The 27,929-nt window shown below is 35.1% G+C and overlaps 2 protein-coding genes across 6 annotated transcripts in view; one reads left to right on the top strand and one right to left on the bottom strand.

Moving 5' to 3' along the window:
- Nagk (N-acetylglucosamine kinase) overlaps window positions 1-16,490 on the top strand; it is a 28,634-nt gene extending 12,144 nt beyond the window's left edge. For all 3 annotated transcript variants that reach the window (XM_088272527.1, XM_088272526.1, XM_088272525.1), the window contains 5 exons: window positions 4,510-4,693; window positions 6,853-7,015; window positions 8,431-8,520; window positions 10,837-11,013; window positions 13,320-16,490. In XM_088272527.1, coding sequence (XP_088128653.1) covers window positions 4,510-4,693; window positions 6,853-7,015; window positions 8,431-8,520; window positions 10,837-11,013; window positions 13,320-13,771 — 1,066 coding nt within the window. In that variant the 3' untranslated portion in view covers window positions 13,772-16,490. The remainder of the gene's footprint in view (window positions 1-4,509; window positions 4,694-6,852; window positions 7,016-8,430; window positions 8,521-10,836; window positions 11,014-13,319) is intronic.
- A 1,068-nt stretch (window positions 16,491-17,558) lies between these two features.
- LOC148301911 (uncharacterized) overlaps window positions 17,559-27,929 on the bottom strand; it is a 29,615-nt gene continuing 19,244 nt past the window's right edge. For all 3 annotated transcript variants that reach the window (XM_088272496.1, XM_088272497.1, XM_088272495.1), the window contains exons 10-13: window positions 26,977-27,133; window positions 25,843-25,942; window positions 22,980-23,090; window positions 17,559-21,880 (exon numbers count right to left, since the gene is read on the bottom strand). In XM_088272496.1, the coding sequence (XP_088128622.1) occupies window positions 21,179-21,880; window positions 22,980-23,090; window positions 25,843-25,942; window positions 26,977-27,133 (1,070 nt within the window). In that variant the 3' untranslated portion in view covers window positions 17,559-21,178. The remainder of the gene's footprint in view (window positions 21,881-22,979; window positions 23,091-25,842; window positions 25,943-26,976; window positions 27,134-27,929) is intronic.

The raw sequence follows: 27,929 nt of genomic DNA, 5'->3' as shown, positions 1-27,929 counted from the left end.
TTTTTATATGACCTAAAAAAATATTTTTGATGTAGTGTGCTGCAGTGTACATTTTCTTAAAATAATTTCAAAGCAATGCGTTCATTGGGTAACGTATTCCATTACCGACACCAATACCCATTCGCAATTTTTAATTCAAGTTTTACTAGATAAATACCAGTATTTCTTTAAATCTATTGTGACACGTGTTTCGATGCATTCCGCATCATTTTTAAACACCCGAGTAAATCTTAAATTAAAACTGGAAAGATATCACCACAAAGTGACTGCCAAATCAATTAAGGCGGGATAATCGATGGCCCACAACTTATTTTTCTTTAAACCCAGGTAACATTTAACGTTATTGAATTATTTGCTGAAAATACTGTTTTTGTATTATTTTTTAACATCTCATCAAAGATGAAGAAGAATATGGAAGTCTGGGCATTTACGGGGCTGACGACCGTCATAGGCTGGTTTAAGTGTACCATTCACCAATTCTACCCATTATTGACAGCCACACTACTCAAATGCTTGGAAGTTCTATATATATGAACCAATTTAGAAACCTTGTTCTTGAATCACTAAAACTTCACTAGAGACATCTATTATCTGTTTTTGTATTGAAAAATAAGTTTTTCTTCGAAATAGATTAAGGTTTTGAAAAGAAAAAAGTTTATGTTTAAAATGTTAAATCAAACACTGACTTTTTGAGTGTACTAAGTATTTTATGGTTAATTTACATAAAAAATAAATTTTGTGACAATTGTTTCGCCTAGTTATGGCATTTTTAAACGAATGTTACAACAATTGTCACAGAATTTATTTTTATGTGTTTTTTAACAATAAAATACAGCAGAGTAGACTCAAAAATCAGTGTTTGATTTAACATTTAATATATAAATTAAAATGGAGTTCTACAAAGTAAACTTCAAATTGATAAAATAAGAAAAGAGTTATGTAAAAGGCAGTTGTCCGCCTCCATAGTGTAGTGATTAGCGCGCTAGGCTACCATGCTGGAGGTCCCGGGTTCGATTCCCAAGAGGGTCAAAATAAATATTAGTGATTTTTCAGTCTAATATTTATTTAATAAGACTGGTACCTGACGCGGAAGGCTGATCACCTTTCCTTTGTGTATTTAACGATCAAGATAACACTGCTTCTATACAGTGCCCTATGCACCATTGGGGTGCGGATAAGGGTTAGAAGAAGAAAAGGCAGGCAGTCAAAGGCAGTTGAAAAAATTATCGAAAATATTTTTAAAATATGTATTCTAAAATAAGTCATATACCAATATACGTACATTCTTTTAAAAATATATCCGGCCCCTGGCGCAGCCGTTCGTGTTCTGAATTTGAACGTTTGAGATCTCAGCCTTAGTGAAATTTATAGCGCTGAGCAGATTTTGTTCTCAATTTAGGGAGAGTGAGTGCACCCCTTGTTTTTGCGTATCTCTTGTGCAGTGGATTACTTAAGTGTGTATTATAATGGATTCACATAAATACGTATGTTTTTATCTATTATAATTATCATGTTATCAAATTTAGTAAGATAAAACTAATTCAATTTCTATCTAGAAAAATTGGTCATATGTTTTGTGACGTAAATAATTTATACAGTGATCAATCACCACTGAAGTGGGCCCGTATATTTATATTTGACGCTTTCCTCTTTAAAACAATTAATCAACTAAAATATTACAGGAAACTAGATAGCAGTGGCGAGCCGTGATTATCCAAATAAGGCGAGTGTAGGGTAAGCGGTATTATCATTGACAGCTCCGCCCAGTGATTGACAGTGCATTATCGGAAATAAAGCTCTGTACATTATTAGGCTACTAAACGTGGATAATATACACTGTTTTCCTTCATAGTGTAGTGGTTAGCGCGCTAGGTTAGCATGCTGGAGGTCCCGGATTTAATTTCCAAAAGGGTCTAAATAAATTTTAGTGATTTTTCAGTATAATATTTATTTAATATGACCCTGGACTGGTACCTGAAGCGGAAGGCTGATCACCTTTCTTTCGAGTATTTAATGATCAAGATAACACTGCATCTATACGATGCAGTGCCCTATGCACCATTGGGTGCAAATAAGGAATAGAAGAATAAACGCTTAACTTATTAACACACTTTATGGTAACATACGTAAACTGCCGGACATACTACCACAGAGGAAATATTCAACAAATTACAGCTTATGACAGTCAAACAACTATATGCGTAAACAATCCTTACATATGCATTAAAGAATTACTCTCACATAACACAAGAAAGCACCTCCCAGCAAAGAGCATAAATCACAATTAACGCACTTTATGGTAACGTACGTAAAACTACATTATCCAAAACACAGAAACACATCAAACAAAACCTAACAAATACCTCTTTTGGTCAAAAAACTTTGAATACTATGCAACAAAGTCATACAACCTGCTTCTATTATCCATAAAATCATTAAAAATATAAACTAAATTTAAAAAAGCTATTCATAAATGGGTAATGGAAATGGGTAGATCTGAAATAGGTCGCATCATTCGGCCATGTCGTATTTGATAGCATGTCATAAACAATTGCCCATAATTGCCCAAAAAACAATGTGCCCTCACAATAAAACTCAGTGAGAAGGGTACATTATTGTAATTTGGAATTGTGTGTATGATACAGTAAGAATAAATAAATATTAATATATGAAATGTTAAAATCAAACACAGATTTTTAAGAGTCTACTCTTTATTTTAACATTTGATATATAAATTAAAATAGAGTTCTACAAATTAAACACCAAATCTGACTTCAAAATAAATAAATATGACTTCATATCAATGTTATGTTTTTATTAAGGAGTTTACTATCTGGGTCATGCTCCAAATTTATATTAAAAACAATACCTTCATGTTTATGTACGATAATATATCAGAATCTGGTCCATCGTAGCAGTGATGGTCGATAGAATAAAAAAAGCCAATTAAATAAGGAGTTCTTTAAAAAAGTCCTCATTTAATTCCTTAATTATTTTTTACATTTTGGTATCTCAACAAATATGTATCCCGTCATAGGCTGCTTGAGTGATCACTTTATACATGTGTAACATTCACCATTCTACCCGTGATTAACAACCACACTACTCAAATTTTTCTGCCAAAATGTTATTTTTATTTTACAAATTACCCTATACTGCAGATGTAGTGAAAGCCTGATTGTATTGTAGATTAAGGTGGTGGTGGCCTATGCACCACTGGGCACAAATAAACGACTAACAGTGACGAAACAAATGATGAAAGTTTTTCATTATGACTAAAAGTAGCTATAACAATATGTAATAACATTGTAAAATATTATATTTTGGTGTTATCAGCCATTTAAGGAATATAATTCTGAAGATAAGCATGCATGAATAAATTGTTTTATTTAACAAAGCCATTGTAAAATAATAAATCGATTAATGGAGAATTGCGCTAAATGGGCGCACAGTAAATGTGATTATACCATATATCGCTCACTTGGTGTAACAATGGCGTAATTGCACTTTTAGAAATATTATAGGAGATATTACAAGAAAGGTGTGTTGAGATGGTTTGGACATGTAGAACGAATGAGTGAGGAAAGAACATTAAAAAAAATTTTTGAGACAAATGTAATTAGAAAAAGGAGCAGAGGAAGACCGAGAAAAACTTGGCACGGTCAGGTGTGCCAAATACTTTAAAGTGGTCAGGTCAGGAGTCGTAATAATCGGCGGGTATGTATGAGGAGATGCATAAACGTGGAAGAGGCAAAGAATGTTTGCAAAGACAGAGTGGTGTGGCGTTCTATTCTCTCTGCCTACCCATGCGGAGAAGCGGCGTGATGGTTAGTTAATTAGTTAGTTAGTTACAGGAGATACCATTCAGACGTTGTAGCAACAAATTGAGTGGTGTGGTTGTCAATCATGGGTGAATGGTGTATGTTACATGTGTATAAAGTGATCACTCCAATGACGGGTCGTAAATACCGAGACTTCCATATTCTTCTTCATGTAGATGAAGATGAACGTAGGTTAAGATGTCAAAATGTAATAATAACTCCTAAATGAAGGAAATGAGATTTGTGAAAAAGGATTTCGATATACCCAAAATGTTAAGATTTATAATGTGTATTGATAACAATCCCTTAAAATTAGTGCAAAAATTACATATGCAAAGATTTTTTCGCATGGATTTTTTTTCACTTTCATTTGAAAGTGAAAAAAAATCCTATGAGGCTAAGATCATTTTGATATAACATGCTTGCATGAGGCTAATCCCTCTTAAAAACGGGCTACAAGGCCTACAACAAGATGAAGAAGAAGAAGATGCTTGTATTAATGCAATATCACTGATGTTATTTGTACTCTTCTTCTTCCTAGCTCCATCCCAACTGATCCTCTCTGTAGACTGCTAAGGTCGGCTCTCCTCATCCTCAGGTTGTAGGTCCTTTTGTCATACGCAACGTCACCTAACACTTTCCAATTGGCTGAATTTGTTCATTTTTAAATAAAATCTTTCTATTCCAGTGGCGCAACACACTCCCGGCTGTGCATCTACTCGGGGGGCGGAGATTTGTTGGCCAGCGTGGCCGGCCCCGGCACCAACTACTGGATGCTCGGGGTGGAGGAGTGCGCCGACCGGATCGCCAAGATGGTGCTGCAGGGCAAGCAGGCCGCGCACATACACCCCGACACCCAACTGGATGTGCTGGTGAGTTTGGGCACGTTAGCTCGGTGACTCCTGCTAGATAAACTTCTAATTGATCCCACAAAATAAGATGTAGGTCCCATTGAAAAGAAGTAACAAGCGAAAGATACTAATAAAAAGAAGGAACAAGCAATAGATCCCACTAATATTATATACGCAATAGATCCCACTAAAATGATATAACCAATTTATTCCACTAAAAAGAAGTAACAACCAATAGATCCCACTAAAATTATATAAGCAATAAATTACACTAAAAAGAAGTAACAAGCAATAGATCCCAATAAAATGATATAACCAATAGATTCTACTAAAAAGAAGTAACAAGCAATACATTCCACTAAAATGATATAAAAATAATAAATTCCAATAAAAAGAAGTAGCAAGTAATAGATCCCACTATATAAAATGATATAACGAGCAATATATTTCACTAAAAAGAAGTAAAAAGTAATAGAACCCACAAAAAAGAAGTAACAAGCAATAGATTCCACTAAAAAGTAGTAACAAAATTATTATTTTTTGAAATCTCATCAAAGATGAAGAAGAATATTGAAGTCTGGGCATTTACGGGGCTGATAACCGTCATAGGCTGGTTTAAGTGATCACTTTACACACGTGTAACATTCACCAATTCTACCCATTATTAACAACCACACTACTCAAATTCTTGGAAGTTCTATAAATATGAACCAATTTCGAATCATTGTTCATGAATCACTAGAACTTCACTAGAGACATCTATTGGTGAGATGAAAATAAGCTTTTTACATATTGAGCAGAAACTCTTATATTAGTATGTGTGGTCCGAATCCTGGATTATAATCACACACATGCGAAACGCCAGAAAATATGATTTTCATTTTTATTATTAAAGCTTATAATTTGACCAGATAATTTATTTACAACATTTTGAGTGTGTCCAAATACATTTTGATGAGATGTAATAAAATAATATGAAAATAACTCCTGTAATTGGAGATAATCCAGATTTCGTGAACAAGTATTTGGACACACTCAAAATGTAAATAAAAAATACAGTGAAACCTCTATCTATCGTTTTTAAAGGGACCTATTGAAACAAACTATGAATACGGGAAAACAATGAATGCGGGATAAAGTCAATACACAAGAAGATACAATCGAGTAAAGATACCGTCCTCCCAATCTGCACAACCTTTAGTAGGTGGAAATTTCAAGAATACAAGTTTTAGATGTTAATAAATGTATTTATTAAAAAAAAAAAAGTTGAACAGAACCCAAAGACCTTCAGACCTATTCTGCTGTATCCATCACACAAGCTTTCGATAGTCTGTATCCCACACGTTGAAATATTGTCGTTGAATGTAACAAAATTGAGAAAAAATTTTAAAAAAAGTAAAAAAAATATACACCTAACTTGTTAACACACTTAATGATAACATACATAAACTTCCGGACGGACTGGCACACAGGAAATATTCAACAAATTACTATTCATGACAGTCAAACAGTCAAACAACTATATTCTAAAACAATCCTTACATATGCATTAACGAATTACTCTCACATAACACAAGAAAGCACCTCCCAGCAAAGCACACAAATCACAACTAACACGCTTTATGGTAACTACATGATCCAAAACACAGAAACACATCAAACAAAACCTAACAAATACCTCTTTCGGTCAAAAAACTTTGAATACTATGCAATAAAGTCATACAACCTGCTTCTATTATCCATAAAATCATTAAAAATATAAACTAAATATAAAAAAAGCTATTCATAAATGGGTAATGGAAATGGGTAGATCTGAAATAGGTCGCATCATTCGGCCATGTCGTATTTGATTGCATGTCATAAACAATTGCCCATAATTGCCCAAAAACCAATGTGCCCTCACAATAAAACTCAGTGAGAAGGGTACAATGTAACAAAATTGAGAAATTTTTTTAAAAAAAGTAAAAAAACAGACAAATTATATCAAATATGTAAATTCAAACAATAAATGCAGTAAAAGTGGTGTATAGAAACGATCGATGCGATCTATTTTTGTATGAAATAAATTCGGGGTAGAAGAAATAAACGACACATCCGGGAAAATAATTATTCGAGGAACGATAAATAGAGGTTTCACTGTATATTAATGTATAAATATAATGTTTATATTTGATTTGTAGGGTTTGTCCTTGTCGGGTTGTGAGCAGGAAGCTGGCAATAGCCGCCTAGAAGAGGCAGTCAAGTCGGTAGCTCCCCATGCTGCCAAGTCACTCCTTGTCTGCTCCGACACCAAGGGAAGTGTGGCTACTGCAGCTCCCAACGGTGGAATCGTCATCATCAGCGGTGAGATATTCATGTCAAATAAACCATGATGCTTTACCATATTTCAACGTAAAGATTGGGCAACTTCGAAATCCATCTTTTCAAATTACAAAAGTCCAGTCGACCTTAAAAAATACATACCGTAAAACGGGGCTACTTGAACTTTGATGTGTTACTTGAGCCCAGTACAAAAAAAGATTTAAATCTGTATTTGGTCTACAATAATGAACTTATCAACATGATTCATTGCTTCCCTGAAAGGTGACACTTATTGTGGCGATACTTCGATCAATACCACGATCTAAATATTTTTTTTACTGGGCTCAAGTAACACGTCAAAGTTCAAGTGGCCCCGTTCTACGGGATTTTTTTTATTTTAAAAACATTTTTTTTATTTTGTGGTATAGAATTATAATCCTCTACTTATCATTTATCGTTCACTTTGTGTAATACCACTTAAAAACTCTACTTCACAACTATCGGTTTCTGAATACCTATTCCCTGATCAGGTCTATAGTTGACCTGAGGGAATGGTTTTTCCGAGTGTTTACCTATTATGCTGGTCCCAGGTTGCATTGGTTTTGAATTTTTTGTGTCATAGGTAAAAAATACTTTTACAGTTGTATGTTTTTTTTCTTCTTGTTCTTCTAACCCTTATCCGCACCCAATGGTGCATAGGGCACTGCATCATATAGAAGCAGTATTATCTTGATCGTTAAATACATGAAGGAAAGGTGATCAGCCTTCCGCTTCAGGTACCAGTCCAGGTTCATATTAAATAAATATTAGACTGAAAAATCACTTATATTTATTTTGATAATCTTGGGAATCGAACCTGGGGCCTCCAGCATGGTAACCTAGCGTAGTGAGCATTACACTACGGAGGCGTTTGTTTTTACATGCACATATTTAAATGCAACATTTTGTCAATAATTCTAAATGATCAGTGAATTAAAGAGATTTAAGATTTTGAACCAACTAACTAAATACACGCTCCTATTTGAACATGACTTTGGTGTCTAAATTGCACTGCAATCGATGAATAACTTGAGGAGATTTGTAATTTTGAACAAACTTACGTTTACAAAAGCATTATCAATAAAATTGAGAAAGGTGTGTTGAGATCGTTTAGGCATGTGAATCAAATGAGTAAAGATAGGATAGTTAAACAAAATTTATGAGGTGAATGTGGTAATAGAAGCAGAGGAAGACCGAGGAAAGCATGGCATGATCAAGTATTTCAAATACTTGAAAGTGGCCAGGCCAGGAGTCGGAATAATTGGTGTGTATGTATGAGAAGATATATGATTGTGGAAGAGGCGAAGATTGTGTAGCAATCTATTCTTCCTACCTACCCCTGCGGAGAAGGGGTGTGATGGTTACTTATTTTTTTTTCACATTTTTATTTATTTAATGGTAATTGACAACATTTGTAGGAACCGGCTCCAACACACTTCTTTGCAATCCCGACGGAACTCAACACGGCTGTGGAGGGTGGGGACACATGTTGGGTGATGAAGCTGGCGGTAAATACAATTTTTGTTTCATATCATAACGCACAGTTAAAATTAAGAGTAAAGAAATATGCTCCTTCAATTTTTGAATTTTGAAAGTGTTCTGCCGATAAAACAGTGTGTGATAGAGATAACTCTGTCGCACACTGTTTTATCGGCAGAACACTTAAAATTCAAAAATCAAAGGAACACCTTTCTTTACGCTTAGTTAGATTTAACTGTGCGTTATGATAAAACAGTGTGCAACAGAGTTTTCTCTATCGCACACTGTTTTATCGGCGGAGGTTTTATGATTTTTACTAAGATGGCAGCGTTTGTCAGTTTTGAAAAGTACTTAATGAACTTAAAGCAATGCTTCTTTTCATGGATAATACTTATCTCATCTAAATTGGAAAAGGATCTTACATTAGTTCTATGTTGGAACACTAAAGTGTGTTCATTTTTTTATTTATATTATTTTAGAAATTGCACCATATTAAGTCGGGTCAGAGTCCATATTGAAGATGGCATAATAAATACAATGCCAGGGTTAAGTGTAGTTTTTCATTTTACAGATCAACACAAGTATTTTGAGTCCAATATGTATTATAAAAGGTTTTATTAAAATTATTTTTAACTTGTTACATGTAACTTAAGAATAAAAGTAAAATTTCAATTACTTCAATATTCAATTTGATATTATTACACCAAAAAGGTTCGAAGTTTTACTTTTATTTGATTGCGAAGCATCACTATATTTGCCTCCCTGTAAATTTGACTTTGCCATACTAAGGGTTCAGTTTTACATGTCCGATTAGTCAATGTTAAAAGCAAATCTCAGCCGAACACGACCTTAATTGAAGTCAATAGAATTGACCTGCTTTGCAAAATTTGATAACTTACTTTTTGACCTGTGTCACATTTATTGAATTTATTTATCTGAATATAAAATGTATGTCAATGTGGACTGATGTTTTTCTTTTCAAACTCATCCACATTCAATGCATAAGGCACTTCATTGAATTTATAATGTTAATTTGATTTAATAATCTGTTATTACATTGTTTGTTTACAACATTTTGAGTGTGTCTAAATACTTGTTCACAAAATCTGGATTATCTCCAATTACAGGAGTTATTTTCATATTATTTTTTGACATCTCATCAAAGATGAAGAAGAATATGGAAGTCTGGGCATTTACGGGGCTGACGACCGTCATCTCACCAATAGATGTCTAGTGATTCAAGAACAATATTTCAAAATTGGTTCATATATGTAGAACTTCCAGGAATTTGAGTAGTGCGGTTGTCAATAATGGGTAGAATTGGTGAATGTTACATGTGCGTAAAGTGATCACTTAAACCAGCCTATGGCGGTCGTCAGCCCCGTAAATGCCCAGACTTCCATATTCTTCTTCATCTTTGATGAGATATAAAAAAATAACATTGTTAACACACATTGTTGTCGGGCGGTTTTGTTCATCAACCCCGACCCTAATTATACTCTGGCAGTCTGCCGCCCGACCCTCAGTATACTCATCACAAGTAACCGCAAACCCAATTCCCATCTGTACAATGTTTTTTGGCATCTCTCGCGATCTACCAAAAGTGAGCAAATAGAACACTTATAAGCGTCTCCCGCTCTCTACCAACAGTATGTGAAAGATGCTTTTAAGCGTTTCCCGCAAACAATGTGTTAATCTCAGAAAAGTAACAAGTCCTACAGTTTGTTCTTCTTCTAACCCTCGTAGAGATGTGACCAGTGGGTAACTGTTGTTTTTTTGGCTACCTAAACGGGATTGCATTCGTTACTTTTTCTCGATTTTTATTTCTTTCCAGCTTTGTTTTTGTTTTTATTAAATATATTAAAGAGCTAAAAATATGCAATTTCGATCGGCATGATTAGCTTTCAATGATTAAATCCAAAAACCGTTTAAAGTAGTCGTTATGGAATTCAATTTCAATATCGATAGATTTAAATACTATACTATACATTGCACACCCAATAATAATTTAATAGGGGAAATTATTACAAGAATGAGAGATAATTATCTCAGAAACATTTTTCTCCATTTTCGTCCGCCTCCGTAGTGTAATGGTTAGCACGCTCGGCTACCGTACTGGAGGTCCCGGGTTCGATTCCCAGAGTGGGCAAATAAATATAAGTGATTTTTTTCACCCTAATATTCATTTAATATTACCCTGGACTGGTACCTGAAGCGGAGGGCTGATCTTTCCTTCATGTGTTAATGATCAAGATAACACTGCGTTTGTATGATGCAGTGCCCTATGCACCATTGGGTGCGGATGATGGTTGAAAAAAAATTAATTCTCTTTTTTATATTTGCAGCATACTGGATTTCTCACAGAGCTATAAAGATAGTGTTCGATGACCACGACAACTTCCTGAAGCCCCCGCACCCCACCGACTACGTGTGGGAGGCCACCAAGAAACATTTCAACGTCGTCAACAGAACCGACCTTCTCGACCACTGCTACGCTCACTTTTCTAAACCAGTCTTTGCCGGTTAGTACTACTATTACCACTACTACCATCACGCCGTTTCCCCGCAGGGGTAAGCAGAAAAGATGGAACGCCACACTCTTCTGTCCTGACATACACTCCTCGCCTCCTTCACATCCATACATCTAGTCATACACGCCCTCCGATTACGCAGACTTTTGACACCACCAGATTTTAGGTTCTGATTGAACTGATTGTGTCAAGTCTTTTTCCGCCATCCTCATTATGTTTTCCCGCTCACACTCGCCACATTTATTTTCTTAGTCATTCTCTCGTTATCCATTCGCTCCACATTTCCATACCATTTTAAAGAACTCTCCCTGATCTTTTCAATTATTCCTTGTTCAGTCTTACATCCCTTTCTTATATCTTCGTTTTTAATTCTGTCATACTATGATTTTCCACACATTCATCTGAAGGAGTGAGTGCTTTTCAATGTTATATTCGAGGGTCACTATTTCTCCAACGTACCTGGTGTGCTTAAAAATTTAAGTTATTTATTGAAATTAAGAAATTTCTCTTAAGCTTAAATTTAAAGAAACACTCTTTAACCTGTTAACCCGGAGGTCCGCTGTCTAATTACGCAACTTGTAACAGGCAAGAATACTGATTCACTCCGTGTCTTAAATTCATGTCGAGATATGTATGGATGACTAATACCTTTATTATTCGAAAAATATACATTCCGTTCGTTCCAGGGGGCAACATATATTTCAAGGACGTATTCATATGTCCTACCCGTACCCCATTTTGTTTATGTTTGACGTATTTATGCGTCCCGCCCGGTTAACAGGTTAAAGTGTTGGTTTATGAAATAAACTAACTAACTAACCATCACGCCGCTTCCCCGCAGGGGTAGGCAGAGAGAATAGAGCGCCACACCACTCTGTCCTTGCAAACATTCTTCGCCTCTTCCATACATACTTCTCTTCTTTCATACATACCCGCCTATTGTTACGACTCCTAACCTGACCACTTTCAAGTATTTGGCATACCTGATCGTGCCATGTTTTTCTCGGTCTTCCTCTGCTTCTTTTCCCGCTAACGTTCGCCTCATAAATTTGTTTTACCGTTCTTTCCTCACTCATTCGTTCTACATGTCCAAACCATCTCAACACACCTTTTTTAATTTTATCGATAATGCTTATCTCAGCTTTGCATTCCTTCCTTATTTCACTATTCGTACATCTATCATACATCGTTTTGTCGCACATTCTTCTGAGAGATCGCATTTCGACTGCATTTAGTCTACTTTCATCCTTCTTTTGCCAACTCCATGTTTCACTTCCATACATTAGAGTTGGAACCAGGACTCCGTTGTGCACTGCCAGTTTAGCTTACTTAGAAATAAACTACTTTTTCCATATTATTTTTTTTATTTAATCTTTGTCTTTAATTCTTTCACACTGTCCTGCCGGTTAGTATGTTTTTTTTTATATACAATGGAACCTCTTATAATTAGCACTTCTCATAACAAGAAATTTGCATAACAAACAAAAAAATATGTGTAAAAGTTGCTCCCTTAACGAACGACATTTAGCATATGTTACAGAGAAAGGACAAGACCCTTTTTGATGACATTCACTTGTGAGCCGGGACTTCCGCGCCAGTCAAAACAAAAAATGTTTCACTTAAGGAGTAAGATTCTGGAACGAATTATGCTCGTTATGACAGGTTCCACTATATATCTTTAAGAAATCTATCCGCCTCCGTAGTGTAATGGTTAGCGTGTTTAGCTACCGTGCTGGAGGTCACGAGTTTGAATCCCAGGGGGGATGAAAATAAATATTAGTGATTTTACAATCTAATATTTATTTAATATTGCCCTGGACTGGTCTGAAGCGCAGGAGTGATCACCTTGCCTTTGTGTAAGTAACAATCAAAATAACACTGCGTTAATATGATGCAGTGCCCTATGCATCATTGGGTGTGGATTTTTAAGAAATAAATTCCTACTCAAACTTCTTAGAAGAAAGAAGAAGTTTAAGTAGACGATTTGAGTTTTTTGATAAGCATATTTTTTCTTCTTTTTCTTGGTGAGGCTTTGTGGCCTGTTTTTAAGAGGGATTAGCCTCCTGCGATGTCGATTTCCAGTTGCCAATCCTCTCTTTAGTGGTCTGCCCGGAAGTCATCTACCTTGCGGTTGGCCGTGCAATGTGGGGGGGAGTCTGGATGGTTCCATTCTCATACCATTGTCTTGTTTGTTGTCTTCCCACCTAACAACATCTTTGATCTTGCATATTTATAAAATATAACAATTAATTTTATTTGATGATTTAATAATCACAATAAATATTTATTATTTCCAGGTCTTTGTGCGAAAATAGCAGAAGGCGCCAAACAGGGGGATGCGTTATGTCTACATCTATTCAAAGAAGCCGGCGGCTTGATGGCCAAGACAGTGCTGGCTTTGAAACCCAAAATACATCCGTCGCTCTACCAAAACGACCCCTTGAAAATCATATGCGTGGGATCCGTCTGGCTCAGCTGGGAGTATATAAAACCGGGATTTCTCGAAATCTTGGAAGAGGACAAACTCAACTTTGACATAGAATTTGTTCGCCTGACGACGTCTACCGCTCTCGGGACAATCTACCTCGCGGCAGACTTCATCAAGTACAATTTCAAAAGAGAATTCGAAAAGAACTACAACGTGTTTTATAAATACGAAGGAAGGCTCAAATTTGGCAAGGGTTGTCTGGCAAATGGAAATTCATGCAGCAAGAAAGTACTTTCCAAAACCAATGGAGCACACGCTTAATTTATATTTATTTTTAAACCATGCAGCCTGCATCCAAACAATTAAAATGTAATATTTTTTTAATATTTAAAGAATTAACTTTATGAAGAATTTATTATACTTTGCGAAGACGATTCGGGAATGTCCGTTTCAATAGAATGCAAGAAAATAGACTGGGCAAATTGCTCTTCAAAAGAACGCAGATGGAAAAAGACCACCTGGAAGACCTCCGAAGCGATGGTGTAACAGCTGGCAGTAAATGTCACAAGAGATCCGTAAGGGAATAGACAGATCCACAGATCTACTAAAAGGAATAAGAAAAAGAAGATTTACTTTGTGATTAGTCATTTTTACTTTTTTTACAAAAATGTTAGTAATGTCAGTATTTAACCACTCACCGGGATTTTAGTCTACCGGTTTTAAGACGTACCCGTCTCTTCTTCGGGACAATCACTACACACACATTGCATGCTGGCTTAGTGATTGTCCTGATGAAGAGACGGGCACGTCTTGAAACCAGTAGCTAAAAATCTCGACGAGTATTTTATAATTATACTAACATTACTAACATTTGTGTAAAAAAAAAGAGAAATTCGTATCTGGTTTAATTTCAAATTAAATCGTACCTTTTTTCAATTTTAAATTTAGGTTATAAATTATGGAGATTAATTAATATGTATATTTCAATACCATATTCATTTAAATGTGTAGATTCATATTATGTAAAACTTTTTTAGTGCAATTGTTTTTTAGAATTTTCTGCGTAAAATGTTCTGAAATTTTTTTAAAAAATAGTTTCAATTAATATTCCTTTACTGAATGTTACGAAGGTGAATGTGTCAAATTTAATAATTTGAATAAAAAATTAATTGAAGGAGACCTAGCAAAATTATTATTCTGAGTGCATGAAATAAAACAGATTATTACATAAATAAAATAATACATGTGTATTAGAAAATAAATCACATTATACTACTTTTAGTATAAGTTTACATAAACTGATAGTATAATGTCAGACTATTGCCAAAATATTTTTTTTAAGGTATTTTGTTAAAATTTAACATATTGCTTTGCGTTATAAATGTTAAAAAACAAAACGCACACCCTTGACTAGTTTTGAAAACTACAGATGTTCAGGTGAAAATACAAATTTTACCCCCGTTGATGAGAACATCTGTAGTTCTCGAAACTAATTGTGTTTAGATTAATAAACTCAAAAGATGTCTCATGCATTAAATTGAGATGCCGTTTTTGAATTGTAATAGTCTAAAATTAATGTGCTAATTATTAATTATACTTTTTTGTATTATTCAAGTATTTGGTTGGACCACTGTTTTTAGACGTTTTATGTATATTGTATCAATTACTAGCGGGACATTACTGTGACGCTTTGTTACTATATAACTATATAACCTAACCTGTCCGGAAGTATGGCTGTACATGGTCATCCAAACAAAACCTTCCTCGCATACATGAACGCCCGCGCCTATATCTAAAGCCCGGTGACATTTGTTTCTAAAATGGCACTTGTACTGCCATCTGTGGTTGTATTTAGACACTAAAACCACATTTCAGATAAATTTTTTACCTACAACTTACTTATAACCCTTATCCGCAACCAATGGTGCATAGGGCACTGCATCGAATTGACGCAGTGTTATCTTGATTATTACTTACATGAAGGCATGGTGATCTCTTTTGCGCTTTAGGAACCAGTCCAGGGTAATATTAAATAAATATTACAGTGTAAAATCACTAATATTTGTTTTCACCCCCCCTGGGAATCGAACCCGGGACCTCCAGCACGGTAGCTAAACACGCTGACCATTACACCACGGAGGCGGACCTACAACACTTTACTTAAAACAAAGTTTGTGTGACCTCATAATGACACTTTCTAAGAACATGGATAATTTTTATATAAATCATTTTTACTGATAGATATTTATTTTTATTAGAGAAAATATGTCGCTCATTGACTATAATATAAAATTATAAAATGTTTAAAAAATATTAAAAAAAATACTGCCCAGATACAGTTTTGTCCACAGAACTCTTTCCCAGACAGGTTAATTTATAAAGGTGGAGACTGACCGGAGCATTTTGTCGTAACATAACATCGTAACATCGCTCGCGGCGAGCATCCGAAACTATGGATGGAGCGCTCGGCTCGCTGTACTGACTGCCTGAATGCTCGCATCGTAACACGTAACGTCAGTCTCCACCTTTAGAGTTGGTTAGCTATAAAGTACGCTAACCTTAGTAAGGGTAAATAATAAATCACAAAAACACTGAGGGTCAGTTTCCCATTTAAGATAGTAGTGGGCTGCAGAGGGCTCGGAGGGGTTGGGCGAGCCCCTTGTTAAATTTGACTTAGGCCGGTGAACCCCTTGTTAAATAGACAGAAAACAATATTCTCTAATTAAATTAAAGCCATCAGAATTTTCTGCCATAAAAAAATAAGTCATATCTGTATTTTGTCGTTTGATGTGCATATTAAGTATTTTTTATTGTGTATTTTGGATAGTTAAAACTAATACACCTCCCCCCTCCCCTCGCGAGCCCCTTGTTATAAAATTGGCAGCCCACCCCTGATTTAAGATGATTGACAGATGTAATTTCCAAGTTTTTTTTTCCTAATTTTATTTTTATTTTATGCCTATAAATAATTTGAAAATATTATTTTATATCAATAGTTATATATAAGAAAAAAATGTATATAAAAATATTATAAACTTGGACATTTTATTATTTTTTTATTATTATTGATACAAAATTTATGAATCCCTTTAAAACTACTTTCTTTGACTATCTCCTTTCCGGTCCCCCAAAATTTAAAAAAAAAAATCCAGGTAGACAGTTACATTCCAATTGGAAAAAAACTTTTGTTCTCTGCTCAACATACTGTTGTAATATATACGAGTGACAAAAATGTAAGCTTGGAATTTAAATAAATAATACTAATGATGAAAAAAATGTCGAATAACATCCGACATGGGACCTAAGAGCAAAAAATCTATGTCGAATGAGATTCGACATTGGACCAGTTAGGGATAGAAGACAATTTTACGTATTGTAAAGTAACGTAACGCATGTCCTTGATCTGAAATACGCGTTAGGTGTATATGGCCGATAACAATGAATCAAATGACTTAAAAGTATCATTGCGTAACAGAAAGTATACTCTTATAGTCTTGACCCAAATATTTTCGTCAGTGTGTAATGAATAAAAAAATTTACAAAAAATAAATAATTAAATGTTCACATGTGAATGTGTAATTTGTGAGTGTAAACTCAGCTTTAGTCCCCTTGCCGACTCATGTTTATACTCAGTTGTCTCGAAGGGAGTATAAACATGAGCCACTTAGAATGCTACACACAAAGAGACCGGTGTGTCCTTTTATCTACAAAAATTAATTTCTTATTTTTAATAGTTTTAGCATTTTAAAATTGCCATTTTGTCAGCATCTCGTCATTGTTTGCGCTATATTGAAAGCTGTGAATGTATTAAAAATGTATGGATCCTTACGATTTGTCTTTAGAAATCAATTGATTATATGCGTTAAGAGAAATAGGCAAATGTCAAGTATATCTCTCACTTCTCCGTTTTAGCCCTCAATACGGAGGGTTGTGACTCTTGAGGAAGCAATGACCCTTCTCCAGTTATCCCTTGACTGCGCTGCACGCAGCGCTCCAACCACCGAGGTGTTTGCTGCTGCCTTAACTTGATCGGTCCATCGTGTGGGGATCTTACTCTCCCTCTATTCCCCTCCAGGCCTCCAGTCAAGTATGAGAAAGTAAAACCAAATTTAATTTTTAAAACATTTTTATTTTCCGCTTTCTAACAGCATTTACATGTCAGGGTGTACAGTAAACACTAGATTTGTTTACTATGCACACTGACTTTGTTACATACAATACATATTTTAATGTACATAGCATAATCAACTATACAAAGTATCAATTTTGGTACTCATTTTTTTTTAAATTAAGCAGTTAATCTAGTTTGAATCTTTAAGGTATTTTGCATTTTTCTCATTAACACATTTTAGACGGGTATTTTTTTACGCCTGCGGACCGCTGGCGACGGGATTTGATAATTATGTACATATAGTAGAGACCTAAACAGAGATTGCTAAATAATATTCATATAAAAACATTGGATAGTTCCTTCTTTTCTACCTTTGAAATGAGGCCAGCGCAGAAGGTAAAAATAACCTTTCCGTCCTTAAGCATCAATCGACCGAATGGGTAAAAGTATCTTTCCCGTCCTAAGGGTGTTTTTTCACTACACGGAATTACACAGAATTTTACCGTCCGGCACGACAGTTTATAAAACGGATGATTGGCTTGGATTGACTTGTGCTTTTGTCCATCTTTCTTCGGATCGGTGCGTGAACACGTTGCGCGTAAATTTGATCGCGCTAAACTGTCGTAGTGGCTTTCTTTTTTCAAAACCGGATGCCGGACGTTAAAATTCCGTGTAGTGCATAAGCGGCTTTAGCGTGTTAAGACATTTTAGAACAATATTAAAAAATGTAACTGTCCCAAATTCATTTCATTAAAACAGCCAAGAAAATTACTTGCCAATTAAATTATCGCAATATCTGACACAACCAATAGAACCACAAAACAAATAATGAGACTGGCAATCACAAAACTAATGAGACTGAGAATCACAAAACTAATGATGTGACTGGCAATCGTGAAACTAATGAGACCGGGAATCACAAAACTAATTTCACAGGTTATCATAAAACCGATGAGACTGGGAATCACACAACTAATTATGAGACTGGCAAACACAAAACTAAATAGACTGGCAATCACAAAACTAATGAGAGACTGAAAATCACTATTATTCCTTTAACCTTTCCCTCCCGATAATATGTATTTACTACAACTCAACTTTTAAAATGAGAATATCAATATAAAATATAGTAGATACGGGCTCAGAATTTTTGTATTCCTCCGTAATATAATTATGGATTACATGAGAGTATAATAATATAAAGTTATTCATTTGAAGCGACGAAAATAAATAATTTGTGAAAAAATTGAGGATAAAATCACCAAACACGTTTCTGTGTGCATGCGTGGCGTGCTTTGTGTAAACGCGCATGTCGTAACGTGTTAACTCCGCCAGTCAGCCAGTAGTGCGCAGATCGTCTTACGCGGCGGTCCTGTCGCTACGCCAGCTACTGCGGCTACTTGGGATGTATTTTTTCTCGTTTTCAGATACTTCAACTTCAACTATAGTCAATAAAAGCAACATTGAAGAATATTCACATTTTTCCTGTTTTTAAATCACTTTTTCATATGGTGTACAAAATACATATCACCGTTGCACGCAAAAGTTTTTTAGCACCATAAGGGAAAGGTTAAAGCTGCCTGAGCATATTGTTACGATGTTGCAAAATATAAAAAGTAATGCCTATTTTAGTTATTGCTTTTTTTTAAAACTTCATTTATCTACTTAACTACCATACTAGGAAGAGGGATTATGTATATTCTAAGCGAATAAAATGAACCTTTCAATATTCTTCTCACGTCTTTTCACTTGTAATACAATAACTTATTTTTTACACTAGAAACATATTGCTCAGTTTTAAATTCGGTTTACCTAATGAACAAATATTTTTAACACTGCCGTCCTGTGACACCATGTTGGTGATGAGAAAATATTACTGAGATCCCGGTGACACCACTTTGGTGATGAGAACAAATTACCGAGATTCGAGTGACACCACGTTGGTGATGGGAACAAATTACCGAGATGCCGGTGATACCACGTTGGTGATGAGAACAAATTACCGAGATCCCGATGATACCACGTTGGTGATGATAACAAATTACCGAGATCCCGGTGATACCACGTTGGTGATGAGAACAAATTACCGAGATCCCAGTGACACCACGTTGGTGATGAGAACAAATTACCGAGATCCCAGGGACACCACGTTGGTGATGAGAACAAATTACCGAGATCCCAGTGACAACACGTTGGATGAGAAAAAATTACCGAGATCCCGGCGACTCCATCCAATATCATATGACAATACCTTTGAAATTTTGTTACAGGATTAAATGAGATCTCCCAAAAACTTGGAAAAATTGTTTAATCGCACCTAATGGTGGCACTGGCACATTATATAAAGGAAGTGTTATCTCGATCGTTAATACGTGAAGGAAAAGTGATCAGCCCTGCACTTAAGGTACCAGTCCAGCGTAATATTAAATAAGTATAAGAGTGAAAATTCACATACTTATTTGAACCCCCCGCCTGGGAATCGAACTCGGGACCTCCAGTATGGTAGCCTGATCATTGAGGCGGACTAAGAAAAGGATTCCGACTAAACATGCAGACGGCACAGTGTCAAAATCCTAAAGAAAATTACATTTAATGACACATTTCTTGGCACGGTAAAAATTTGTTGATTGAAAATTGTATGCTAAAATTCAAAAAGTATTTAAAATTTATTTATTTTTTATATATACGATCCAATGTATTGTTTCCAAAGAAATTTGTATTTTTTCAACAAAAAACTGTAAATGAAATTGGTAATTTAAATAGATTGATAATAAAAAAAAACTTTTTTTTAAATAATATATTATGTGTTCACAATTGATTTCTGGAGTTTTTTCAAGGACTATTGTATATTGAGATTTTTATCATATTTACTTTTTAAAACTTACATTTATTTCTCTATAGCAAAAGCAGACTTGGCTATAATTTCTTAATTACTATTTAGCAAAAAAAAAAACAATTTCCTCCTTTTTGCTTAGTATCACAATACAATATAAAATACAAATTTGTCAGCAAAAAAAAACAAAAGAATACAAATTATTTACCTTTTTTACTCAAGAATATATTTGAATCCATTGCTTTAAATAAAATATTAAAAACGAAGATGCAGATCTGCGTACACTTAAATGATTTTCCTACGTTCCATTATTTCTTAGAATGAACAGCCTATAAAAAGCGAAAAATACAAAGTAGAAAAACTATAAACAAATGAGATGCCAAATTGGGTCATTCTAAATAAAATAAAACAAAAATTATTGCTGAATTTGATAAAATAAAATTGTAAAATAAAATTCACAATTCAAAAATAACAAAGAATTTATTCGTGGCAGTTTATTTCAATTTCGTTTTGATATTATCAGTTTCCGCGGTGTGGACACAATATAAATTCATCCAAAATGACTAAAATGCAAATACTCCATACGACGCATTAAAAATATACATGTAACAAAACCATACCTAACATATGTAAAAGGATATAAAAAGAAAACTTAATAATACAATATGATTAAGAATAAAAGAATGTCTTAAACAAAGTTCAGCTAAAAGTGATCTAAGATATTTACATTTTCCATGGCAACTCGAAACGTCAGCAATTTTGTACTTTAAAACTATAGTAAAATTTAAATTTCGTCTTTAGTTATGTGGGGAGATTTTTTAGACTTTGCTTCTTTGGCCTCGCAGTCAACTTCAGGGCTGTCGGAGTGGCCATTGACCACTCCCGAATGGCCATTTTGGTTGACCGGCAATTTGTCAACAAGATTGCTACTGGACAATTGAACGTAAACGGTCGAAGTGTCGTCGATGTACGTCACCTTTTCGCTGAAATGAACACTGCTGGAACGCGCGCGCTTTTTTCCGGAACATACAGAAGTGTCGGAATGTTCTTTTTCGGGAAAAGTAAGACTGACGCGTTTTCTTTTGACCGCCTTTGTGATGTCTTTGTAGTCATTTTCGTGTTTGACTTCACCGTTTGGCAGGGCGACGTCAGGTTTGGTCATTCCGTTCATATCGCCGTTACAAATGCCGTGTTCGATATTGGCTTTACTTGATTGAACTGAATCGGCAATTTTTTGTAGTTTTTCATTGTTCTCAATCTCGCTTATGGCCTTTTTGATTTCTCGGACGTCGTTCTCTATGCTGTCAACATCCTCCACTTTAGTTTGCGCCGGTGTTACGGATTTTCTTCTATCTATCTTGGGAGTAGTTTTGACTTTCTTAGAAACGGAAACAGCGGGAGAACTGGTCGGTGTGTTGAGCGGCGTTCTCCTCTTGTATTTCATTTTTTTCTTTATTTTCTTCGGTTTCTTAGGAGCTGGTTCCTCCTGCAGAATAAAAAAAATAATAATAACAAATTCTAAATTATTTTAAAGTTTTTTAATAAAATTTCTCGTAGAACTCTCATTATTTTTTTCAGTAAAACTGCATTTTATATAAGAATAAAACAACAACCATATTCACTTAAATTCAACAAGTATTGTTATTAAGAAAAAAAAAGGATTTTTTTACCTACTTTTTGAATTTACCCAAAGGTAAGACGGTTAAAATGCTTCTTTAAATTTATAAATTTAAAATCCGAAACAAATATTTTTTTTTAAATTTAACAAGCTCTTTCCGAACACTAAACATGGAGATGACCTGTGTAATGGTGACTGAAACGCAGGAAGAAATATTGAAGAATGGTTTAACCCAAAACAAAAACATAAAAAACATTCATTTTCTTTCTGACAAAATTGAGTAAGATTCCCATAATGGCGGGGACTGACCGGAGTCATTTCGTCGTAACGTAACATGTTACAATGCGAGCATTCGTATAGTCGGTACAGCGAGATGAGCTCGATCCGAGTGGTCCATCCGATGTTCGGATGCTCGCAGCGAATGTTACGTTACGACCAAATGTGGAGTTACACCTTAATGATAATAATTTTATCCCGGCTTGACAAGCAAAAGGTGTAATACTTCTTCTTCTTCTTTCTGTGCCACTTCTAACGACGATCGGCGATCATCATGGCTATCTTCAATTTTGATGCTGCAGCTCGGAACAGAGATTTGGTGCTTCTGCCAAACCACTGTCGTAGGTTTTTCAGCCATGATGTCCTTCGGCGTCCTTGAGTTCTTCGCCCCTCAATCTTTCCTCGTATGATTAGGTGGAGAAGACGATATTTTTCATTTCTCATGACGTGTCCGAAGTACATCAGCGCACTCTGCTTGATGGTTGGTAGGAGTTCCTTATAGGTATTCATCCGTCGGAGGACCTCTAGGTTGGTGACCCGATCACGCCATGAAACTTGCAGGATCTTGCGTCAGAGATCCATTTCGAACGCCTCTATTCGGTTTCCAGTGCAATACTTACTCAGCTATATATTGTTTAGAAGAACATAGTAATATTGAATGAAAGTAACGAATATAGTCTGGATAGCTGACCTGCTTTGGCTTGGCTCCGATATACCCGGCGCACCGTTTGGCCCCGCAGAGACATTTCTTCTTGTCGTCCCCGGCGCAGACTAGATTGTAGTTGAAGGTCACCTCGCTTCCCTGGAAATGTACAGCCACGGGTCAAACATAATTTTCCTCTTAAGAACATTCGAAAACTTCATCTTCGAGATACCAATATGACTTTCTATTCTATTCTAACCCTTATCCGCAACCAATGGTGCATAGGGCACTGCGTCGTATTGACGCAATGTTATCTTGATCGTTAATTATATGAAGGCAAGGTGATTACTTCTGCGCTTCAGGGACCAGTCCAGAGTAATATTAAATAAATATTAGAGTGTAAATTCACTAATATTTATTCTCATTCCCCCTGGGAATTGAACCTGGGACCTCTGACCATTACACCACGGAGGCGGACTAAAATGACTTTACAATACCAAAACGCAATACCAAGCAATTCCAACAGAACTTTAAATATTTGGGAACCGAGTACTTCAATAACCTAAACTTAACTTCAATACCTCTAACCCTACAGATATTTTAAAAAAACTGAACACATAGAAGAACCAAGACATAATTTGTTAATATCATGGCTGCTAAATTTATATGAATTTAAAGATGTATAATATTAACGGGACGTTTTGAATTTTTTTTACATTTTACCGGATTTATGTTCGTTATATCCAAAGTTTGTTAAATAGAGGTCCGTTATATCGATGTTTAACTGTACATCTACTGTACCTTCTTCGAACTTCGAACGTAACACATTTCAGACAAGTATATTTTACACCTGCAGACCGCTGGCGACGGGAATTGATAATTATGTACATATAGTTTAGACATTAACAGAGAGATTGGTATTATTTTTTGACATCTCATCAAAGATGAAGAATATGGAAGTCTGGGCATTTACGGGGCTTACGACCGTCATAGGCTGGTTTAAGTGATCACTTTACACTCGTGTAACATTCACCAATTCTACCCATTATTGACAACCAATCTACTCAAATTCTTGGAAGTTCTATATATATGAACCAATTTAGAAACTTTGTTCTTGAATCACTAGAACTTCACTAGAGACATCTATTGGTGAGATGTAAAGAAGCTTTTTTACTAAGCAGAAACTCTTATATTAGTATGTGAGATCCGAATCCTGGATTATAATCACACACATGAGAAACGCCAGAAAATACCATTTTCATTTTTATTATTAAGCTTATAATTTGACCAGATAATTTATTTACAACATTTTAAGTGTGTCCAAATACTTGTTCACAAAATCTGGATTATCTCCAATTACAGGAGTTATTTTCATATTATTTTTTGACATCTCATCAAAGATGAAGAATATGGAAGTCTGGGCATTTACGGGGCTTACGACCGTCATAGGCTGGTTTAAGTGATCACTTTACACACGTGTAACATTCACCAATTCTACCCATTATTGACAACCAATCTACTCAAACAAGTATTTGTGAACAAGTATTTGGACACACTCAAAATGTTGTAAATAAATTATCTGGTCAAATTATAAGCTTAATAATAAAAATGAAAATGGTATTTTCTGGCGTTTCTCATGTGTGTGATTATAATCCAGGATTCGGATGTCACATACTAATATAAGAGTTTCTGCTTAGTAAAAAAGCTTCTTTACATCTCACCAATAGATGTCTCTAGTGAAGTTCTAGTGATTCAAGAACAAAGTTTCTAAATTGGTTCATATATATAGAACTTCCAAGAATTTGAGTAGATTGGTTGTCAATAATGGGTAGAATTGGTGAATGTTACACGTGTGTAAAGTGATCACTTAAACCAGCCTATGACGGTCGTAAGCCCCGTAAATGCCCAGACTTCCATATTCTTCATCTTTGATGAGATGTCAAAAAATAATATGAAAATAACTCCTGTAATTGGAGATAATCCAGATTTTGTGAACAAGTATTTGGACATACTCAAAATGTTGTAGAGAGATTGGTATATAATATTCATATAAAACCATTGGATAATTCCTTTTTTCTGCCTTTGAAATGAGGCTGGCGCAGAAGGTAAAAATACCCTTCCCGTCCTTAAGCATCAATCGACTGAATGGGTAGAAATACCTTTCCTGTCCGAAGTGTATAGTGAACTTCCTAAATTGCAAGAAAAAAGAGATAATCCAGATTTTGTGAACAAGTATTTGGACACACTCAAAATATTTATTGTAACTGCAGACAGTTGGTGGAATTCCATATTGAATTGTTGGGTAATATATCCAAAATCAAACAAGGTTTATAGGATTTAATTCTAAATTTTTTTTATGTATATGTTAATACGTGATGCGTTTCGTCTTATTAAGACATTATCAAACACTCGTGAGAGTGAAATGTTGAAAATAAATTATCTACTCAAATTATAAGCTTAAATAATAAAAATTAAAATGATATTTTCTGGCGTTTCTTATGTATGTGATTATAATCCAGGATTCGGACGTCACATACTAATAAAAGAGTTTCTGCTCAAAAAAAGCTTCTTCTCATCTCACCAATAGATGTCTCTAGTGATTCAAGGACAATGTTTCAAAATTGGTTCAAATATATATAGAACATGCAAGAATTTGAGTTGTGTGGTTGTCAATAATGGGTAGAATCGGTGAATATTACACGTGTGTAACATTCACCAAAGTGATCAATTAAACCAGCCTATGACGGTTGCCAGCCCCGTAAATGCCCAGACTTCCATATTCTTCTTCATCTTTGATGAGATGTCAAAAAATAATATGAAAATAACTCCTGTAATTGGAGATAATGTAGATTTTGTGAACAAGTATTTGGACACACTCAAAATGTTGTAAATAAAAATTAATGAAACTTACGGCAGATATGTCCTTTAGGGCAAAGAGTCCAACTCTGGTGTCCCCATTGACCGTCCACTTCTGGGTCTCGCAGTTCGGCTCACAGGAATGGTTCATAAACCTTGGATAAAAATCAAATATCACAAATAAAGGAAAGGCGATCGCTCTTGTTTGTATGTCCTATGTTTGAGGACCTACAGTATCGCACAGATTAATTGAAACAAAACTTTTTTTTCGTATTTTCAACACTCTCTAAAAAAAATGTTTTGGGGGTGTTCCTCGTATTATGGACCAGGGCTGATTCTTTTAGTGACTGAGATGATGAATAGCGAGAAGTATCACTCAATTCTACTGGAAAAGATACTACCAGAGATACAAAAACGAAGGTCAAATGGTAATGGAATATTTCAGCAGGATTCAACCCCCTGCCATAAATCCAAAAAAATGGTGAAATTTTTCACACAAAAACACTGAACTGTGTTGGAATGGTCAAGAATTTTGCCAGACATAAACCTAATTGAAAATCTATAGGAAATCTGTAAGAATCGGCTCTCCAAAATTGATTGCACTACGGCGGAGAAGCTCATTTTGTCCATAATTCAGGTATAGTTTCGAGACGAAAAAATGGCATCCACGTGCCAAAACCTTATATAATAGATACCAAGAAGAGTAAAATCATTGATTGAGCCAAATGAGATCATATTAAATATTAATTTGTGATATAACTAATAAACAAAAGATTTTACAAAACTTTTTATGAAAATACAACAAAAAAAGTTTTGTTTCAAATAATCTGTTTGATACTGTATTATCTCAGAAGAACCATGTCTATTGTACTAACACATTGTTGTCGGGTGGGTCTGTGCGCTTATTAGTGCCAGGAGTGGGCTTTTTTTTACGTATTTTAGAAAAATTATAAATTTGTTTATAAATCGTCATTTTTTTAAAAATATTTGATATTTTGTGATGAAAGATTCAGTATAGTATTAACCATATCCAGTAGCGTGTATCGGTAGTGTAAAGGCAAAGGGATATATCTGTCTCAGACCAAATTTTACAGGACTAAAATTAACGAGGAAACGCTCATAATAAACATGAAATATTTAATGGTTCAGGAAGATATCAACTATGCAAGTACTGAAAAAGAAAGAATACCTGGCCACATTTCCTTTGGGTCCGGCATCAATCATCCGATCCTTGTCCAAAGTAAGGAAATAGTAGTTTTCATCTCGAATCTCCTGCCTCCTCGCCATTCTTCTCTGGAACTCGGCTTCGTCAATCACTTCTCCCACGTACTCTATCACAAAGTCCCCTAAAACATAGACGTTATAAGTTAGAAACCTTCAATTACTGCAATAAAAATACAATAGACAATGGCGATCCAAGAACATGTCACTCTCCATTCAATATATCAAAAATCGTAAATTTTCAGTCGTGCATGTTTTCGGAATGCCCAGAAAATGTACTATATCCCAGCAAAAGCGGCATATTTTAAACTTAATATTTACCCACTACAGGGCAGAAACTGTTGTTTTTGCATTTTGAAGAAAAGGTATTGTTTAATTATTAAAAAAAAAAATACTATATATTTTTCAAATGGAGAAAAAACCTTCAGATTTTACCTAAAAAGATCTGTTGCACAGCAAAATGTTGAATAAGTAGCTTGATATTTATTTTTAATACAATTTATTATATTTTTAAACTTTAAAAACGATCTCCTGAAAAATCAAGTTTTTTGATATATGACGTTGTTGAAAGGAGTGAGCGATGTGCTTACTCCAACTTCTATATGTGCTATTTATTATTAAAGCTTAACGTAAAAATATCCTTGCAGTAAAAAACATATAAAATTATAAACTTTATGGAATGCAGGGTCAATTTTTAACACCCAAAACACGCCAGCTCGCATCTACTGCGCTGAGAAAGTTGGGGCATGTGCGCCCGTGTATCTCGCCGTCATCATGGAGTACCTGGCTGCCAAGGTGTTGGAGATGCCCGGCAAGGCCGCCAAAGACAACAAGAAGACCATCATCACCCCCCCGCCATCTGCAGTTGACTATCCACAATGACGGGAGCTCAACAAGATGCTCTCCAGCGCCTACCATCGC

Source organism: Brachycentrus maculatus, unplaced genomic scaffold (genome assembly GCF_059751285.1).
Source record: "Brachycentrus maculatus isolate JH-2025_06_01 unplaced genomic scaffold, ASM5975128v1 h1tg000503l, whole genome shotgun sequence".
NCBI classification, from domain to species: domain Eukaryota; kingdom Metazoa; phylum Arthropoda; class Insecta; order Trichoptera; family Brachycentridae; genus Brachycentrus; species Brachycentrus maculatus.
The sequence above is the reverse complement of the archived record's forward strand: the minus strand, read 5'-3'. Positions and strand labels throughout refer to the sequence as shown.